At 42.0% G+C, this 6,955-nt stretch overlaps 1 protein-coding gene across 1 annotated transcript; it reads left to right on the top strand.

Annotated features, from left to right (window-relative positions):
- Positions 1 to 2,751: 2,751 nt before the first annotated feature.
- On the top strand, positions 2,752 to 6,648 carry LOC123987752. The gene has a single exon (XM_046285609.1). The coding sequence runs from the start codon at positions 2,752 to 2,754 to the stop codon at positions 6,646 to 6,648; it is 3,897 nt and encodes a 1,298-aa protein (XP_046141565.1).
- Positions 6,649 to 6,955: the final 307 nt, after the last annotated feature.

Raw genomic sequence — 6,955 nt, 5'->3', positions numbered from 1 at the left:
ACCTGGGGGGCCAAGAGGTTGGTCCGCTACGGCCGATCCATTTATTCGGAAATGTTTCGTCCAACCATGCCTTGACCCTTGAGGCATAGTGTGGCGGAGTACCATCCTGTTGAAACCACATCTTCTGCCTGTCACCAAGTGGCATGGCGTCTATGATATCCGTCAGATATGTTTGTAATAAAATAATTTTTAACCCAGCCTAGTACCTGAGACACTCGAGGCCGGGTTTATGGCTGGACCACTCGACACAGATGGTTTGCAGTCGGCTGGTGACGACGTTGTCGGAGTTAGTTTTAAGTTTATTGTTTAGGCGTAAGGGTATGAGTGTGAGAGAGAGAATGAGGAAGTGAGTGACCGATGCCGAGAGTGTGCATCGAGGAGAAAGCAGGCAGAACGTGGCAGAGAGTTGAGAAGGGCGGAACAGCGTAGACAGAGTGGATTAGCGTAAACAGAGCAGATAGTTATAGTACAGTTAGTTTAGTTTAATTTAGTTTAGCTTAGATTAGTAAATTACAGTTACATAACCACTTGTTCTTTGCCAAACCTTACATCCCACAATATCATCATCGCTTATCAGTTATCGTACGTCATATATTTCTGCCCACCATTTATATGATCGCAAAGTAAGAAGCAAGCTGTAGAGGGGAATAACACACGTTATTAAAAATCTCCCTAGACCTAGTGAGCTGCGCGAGTTAAGTGCGGTCACTCGTGAACTGCAGTATAGTTAATTCGCAATGGGTATGTTGATTCCCGTTGAATATTGTTTACTTGAAATTATCAAATGGGTCATTTATCATAGTTTGTCGACGCCCGAGTTAGGATCTTCCTAGTAGAGGAAAAGTTTTTAATTTTACGCCGCCTCCGAAAAGGTTGAAGTATATTTACTATCCTATTTAACAATTAAGTAGAAATTATTTTATACTTTTTAGTGCATTTCGAAGTCGGATTTTTTTTTGTAAGGAGTTCAGACGATCGAGTTTACCGGTTCGGTGTAAAGGATTGGCGGTGAAACGGTGAAAGAGTTCGAGATTGAACAGTTCACAACGTATATTTACAACAGATAACTATATACACTATGTACAAAGTTTTGTTAGTTCGATGAACAGTGCGAGTTTGCGATTGAGATTCTATTCACACGCGTCGCGTAGAATTGAGCTCGAGTTTGAGATGTATCAAGAGCCACGTGTTGGCGCAACACGTGGCTACTACGAAATTGTATTAATTTCGTGGATTTAATCGAGATCGCACTCTTACGCAGTCGCGAAGACCGTTGGCACTCGTGTCATGAGTATTTTGCGAGATTTTTGAACTTGAGCTCGTGATAATAGCAATGTTTTTTTTTCTTGTGAGGGTGAGTCATGATATAGCAGCGCCTGGGAGGCAATGTGGCCTTCTACTCGCTGGTTTAGTGTTGTGTGTTTAGAAGCGGGTAATGTACAAGACCTCCGGAAGTAGTTCAGGAAAAAGTTTCAAAAAAACCTGAAGCCTGAAAGCAACTTGAAGTTGGCCTGAGAAGTAATAGCAAGTTATTGCATAAGAAGTTCGATTAGATGTCTTTGATATATACAGAAAAACCTGGATAAATGCAACCAACATTGGGACCCAGTGGTTGCATTTATCCAAGCGAGGTGTCGAATCTCGGGTTACACACGACGACCAGCCAAGCGTGAACGTAGAAAGGGACAGACAGTGGCTGAAAGAGAGAGGTCCGATGATCAAAGGAAAGAGCCGATACGTATCGGTGTGACTAATACTAATTGAAGTATAAAACTTTTTTATTTTTGACTTTTTTTTATTGAAACTTTTACTAACACATTGGTGAAATTTTTCTGATTAAAATGGTACCAAACACGATATAGTTTCAATTATTGAGTGCAGCGAGCGAAGCTCAATTTCTCGCGAAAACTGCATTTCGTTTTCCAGAGACTCCTCTTAGACGGCTTATCCAATCTTCACCAAATTTGGCACAGCATATCATGACCACAATGTGATGGTCATAGGCTATTGAAATAAAAAATTGGCCCAAACATGGTGAAATAATCACAAAAAAACTGATCTTCAATGAAAAAGCATTGAAATAAAAACGTGGCCGTCGCGGGACAGCCGACAAGAGCGAAGCTCAAGTCATAATGCGTAAATTTACAGTTCAATAAATTAGAATTGTTTTTTTTTTGTAATTTTTTTATGGTACAATTCAATATGAAAAAAAACGTCGCTCTGCCGTACGCGAGAGCGAGATTGTCTTTTGTCGCGAACGTTCTTGTACGCACGATTGACGCGCAATTTCGCTGGATGAAAGAATTAGAGGAGAGGGGACCGAAATTCCCCTGTAGGGGAATCGTAACATTCCTTCCAACTGATCTTACTGCCGATCGCGCCAAGAAGAGCTTCGCTTTAAACATTGACGCGCAACAACGTTGATAAATTTCATTACAAATCGAAAACACCATTAATTTAAGCTTTTCACTACAAATGCCTCCTAGACGACGAACGAACTTAAGTCGACGAACTCATGACGCACGTCGATATGTACCTGTCAACCAACGACAGGCCACGCAGCTTGAATATGTTACCATCCATTATACTCGCATCCATGATCAGAAGCACGTGGATGATTTCAGTCGATTCCTAAACGAACAATCGTATAATACATGCATCAACTGCAATAGACTCCTTAATACATGTACTAACGAATTTACATGCAAACACTGTAAGCGCAATACCACCAAATTCACATCGGCGAACAAGATGCGACCTGCTGATGTGCCTGATGAGCTCAAAGATCTAACTGTCATCGAACAAATGTTAATTGCTAGAGTGCACCCAGTCATGAAAGTATATCAGGTAAGAGCTTCCGGTCGACCTGGTCAGATACGTTATAGCGGTAATATTATAAATGTGGAACAAGACATCACCGAAATTACAAGACGCTTACCTTTGACGCCAGCTGATGTAAACGTCCTCATTGTCCAGCGTGACGGGGTTTCTGGCCATAGAGATTTCAAAGTGCGACGCGATAAGGTACTCAAAGCACTCGAGTGGCTCAAAATCAACAACCCACATTACTCTGACGTTAACATTGATATGGAACATGTTGCGTCGCTTCTCCAAGATGGTGATGTTTCGCATCAGATTCGCTTTTTAAACGAAGGTGGTTTCACCGAAGATGTAACTGACGAAACTGATATAACTGAATCAGCAGTACCAATAACAATCCAACAAAGACAAGAACAAGCAATCAGGTCAACCCTACAATGGCCGTCGAGTTCTACAACGCCTATTAATGAGTTCAGAACGGAAGGGTATATCTCTATGGCTTTTCCTCATCTCTTTCCGGATGGCCAGGCAGATATTGTCGACTTCATTAGAAACCAAAAACTTCAATACTCTGAATGGTGTGAATTTCTGATGCATTACAAAGATAAACGTTTCGCAAATGACTGTCGGTTTAGGTTCCATTGTCTCAACACACTCCAACGCCACGAAGCTTTGATAAAGAGTGCAATTTTTTGCAAAAAGAATGATTTTACCGGCAGTATACAACAACTACGTACAGAATTGATTCGCAACCCAGCTATACTCAAAAAGTTGTTGAGTTGGGGATCCAAGATTCGAGGAACTTCAACTTATTGGTATCAACGACGACTAGAATTGCAAGCAATGGTGAACCAGCTTGGAGTTCCAACTCTTTTCTTAACACTAAGCTCAGCTGATCTTTGGTGGCCCTGCATGATGAGACACTTTGGAATCAGCTCAACAGAGATAGAAGGCATGACCGAAGCTCAACTATCACGTCTTATGCAGGAAAAACTAAACGAAAATCCGCTGGTGGCCGATGAATACTTCTCGAAGAGGGTTGAAATCTTCATGAAAATCCTCAAGACCAAGTTAAATATCGCTGATTATTGGTACCGGTTTGAATACCAACATCGTGGTAGCCCTCACATTCATGCCATTCTCTGGCTCGAAAACGCACCCGACGTACGGACATTCGATTACTGTTTTGAGGAGGAGATCGAAACTCATAAAAAGTTCTATGATTCGCTCACATCTGCCATGAATCCGCTTATTAATGAGCCTCCAGCTGAAGTACATCCTTCTCGATTGAAACATACTGAACTACAACTATATGATACACACCAACTGTCGCAATTGCTGAACAGAGTTCAAAGACATACTAATCATTCCAGGTACTGTCTAAAATCCAATCGCCGGGTACAGACTTGCCGTTTCAACTTTCCAAAGCCACTACAAGATGTATCGACACTTCAAAAAGACGAAAAAGGTATTTGGCAGTATACACCCAGAAGAAATGATGCTTTACTCAATGACCACAACATCTTTGTGGCCCAAATATGGCGTGCAAATACAGACTGCAAAGTAATTACATCGGAGCACGCAATTCTAAACTACTTATCGAAGTATGCATCTAAAAGTGAACCACAATCGCAGAGCTTCATGGACCTCTTCAACAACATTCTCGTCGACTGTCATCCTGATGATCCCGTACAGAAGGCATTTTCTAAGATACTCATCAAAATAGTAGAGCTTCGAGATATATCATCGTGCGAGGTCATGCATTTGTTGGCTGGTATTCCATTATATCATTGCACAAGGCACATTCTCAAAATATACATTGGACTTGACGACTTCAATTTGATACCTCTGGATGACTCTGATCAATTTGTACATCAATCAATTCTCGACCGCTATCGAACGAGACCAGAGACGACGAATGACATGACTTTGAGTCAATTCGCAACGAGATACAATGCAGTACGCAACCAACTTCAACAATGTAGAAAAATGCGTGTGCTTCAGGTATTACCTAAGTATCCACTAGGAATTGATGACGAAAAAGATGAGATTATCTACAAACAAAAACTATTGCTAAACAAACCATGGAGATCTGTGGAAGAATTGAAAACTTGTGATTCTTGGAAAGAGTCATTCTTTGCAGCTAACATAACTGTCTGGGAACTGGATGAAAACAACACTTCACCACATGATCCTGACGACATACCTGCTTTGGAAAATGAATCAAGAGACTGGATGGCCATAGCCGAGGCATTTCCACACGAAGCAGTAACTGACACTGTGCTTGGATACAGAGATCAGGATCGAGATTTTGAATGGTACGCAATCATTAGAAACTATCCAGGATTGGAAGCCCAAATCAATTTCATCCGACAAGCTAAAGAAAATTATGTGTGCCAGCGCGAACTTGCAACCAGTGACAACTTGGATCTAAATCCGGGACAGCAGAATGTGATAAACCATCTGCATAATCAACTGGTAGGAGTTACAACTAGAAAGCTGACAGTTGTGCAAGGAGCAGCTGGAACAGGAAAATCTTGCCTGATACGCAAAATGGTCACCATTGTCGAATCAATACACGGACCTGGCTCCGTGCTGCTCATAGCGCCAACAGGCATGGCTGCCAACAATATCAACGGAACAACAATTCATTCCGCTTTTCACTTGATGCTTTCGAGAGGTGGTGCAATGCCAGATCTAACAGGGGAAAGCGAACGTAATTTTCAGGATAAAATGTCTACAATTAAAGTGATCATTTGCGATGAAATGTCTATGGTTGGAATGAAGCTTCTTGCTACAATTGATCAGAGGTTACGACAGGCATACCCGGAGAATCAATCGGTGGAATTTGGTGGCGCTATAATGTACTTGCTCGGTGATTTCAATCAACTGCCGCCAGTCGGTGATACATCACTGCTGGGGATTGCTAAATCGTCCAACATGCTAGCAATCAGAGGACAGCTGCTGTTCGAAAAATTTAATACGGTTTTCGAGCTGAAACAGATAATGAGACAGGTCGGAGTCGAACAAGAAGCATATCGCAAGACGTTAATCAACATTGCTAACGGCAAAGTGACCGATGATGACTACGATCTCCTGCAATCAAGGTTTGCGTCAAACGTTAGGAGTTCTTTCACTGAGTTCAGTGGATGCATCCATTTGAAAGCAAAAAAGGAAGACATCATCGAATATAATGAGCATATGCTCCGCCAACTGAATAAACCCGTAGCGATAATACGTGCTAAGCACAATAACGTCACAGCAATCTCTGGTTCAACCGATGACGTCCAAGGCCTTCCAGCAACATTGTGGCTAGCATCGGATTGCCGAGTCATGCTTACGCAAAACTTATGGACTGCACAAGGATTATGCAACGGCACGCTAGGAACGGTCGCTGACGTAATTTATCTGTCAACTGATAACGATGATCATTTGTCCGACTTCCCAGCCTGCGTATTAATTCGTTTCGATAACTACAATGGTCCTTCTATTTTCAACGGTTTGGTACCTATTCTTCCCCAGACGGTTAGTTACAAAAAAGGAACTACGGCTTGCACCCGCAAACAATTTCCGCTTGATTTAGCTTACGCAATAACCATACACAAGTCTCAAGGAATTACAGTTGATCGTGCTGTAGTTGATATTGGCAATTCGGAATTTGGACTAGGGCTTACATACGTTGCTCTCTCGCGCGTTCGCTCTTTGGCAGGATTGGTGATCGAGCCGTCATTCCCTAAAACACGGTTAACTTCTATCAACAATCATATCGGATGGAACCGTAAGCGCCCGGTGCAACGATTAAGAAACTTAGCAAATTTAGGTCAATAAAGGAGATAAGAAGATTTAAATGAATGTGTCAACTATTACTATGGGAGGAGAGATTCTTCAGCAGCAAATATGCTGAGCAGTATAAGTTATTCATCAAGGCAGATTAGCCCTTACCGAATACGAGTTGCGCTCATTATTGTGTTAGCATCGAAGCGGACAACAGACCTAGTAATTACTTGCTAAAATTGATGTTAAAGGTTGGCGAAAAGCAACAGAGATCGAAATCAAAACCAGTCGCGGTGTCGGCTCTGGTTTCAAAGGTTTCATTTATCCAGGCACGGTGGCGATTCTGGGCATTTAATGTTGC

Source organism: Osmia bicornis, chromosome 5 (assembly GCF_907164935.1).
Source record: "Osmia bicornis bicornis chromosome 5, iOsmBic2.1, whole genome shotgun sequence".
In the NCBI taxonomy this organism is placed as follows: domain Eukaryota; kingdom Metazoa; phylum Arthropoda; class Insecta; order Hymenoptera; family Megachilidae; genus Osmia; species Osmia bicornis.
Note: the sequence above shows the minus strand (reverse complement) of the source record. Positions and strands in the feature narration are given on the sequence as shown.

Excerpts from the sequence above, each read along its gene's own strand:
- LOC123987752 (XM_046285609.1), top strand. The coding sequence starts at position 2,752 with ATGCGACCTGCTGATGTGCCTGATGAGCTCAAAGATCTAACTGTCATC.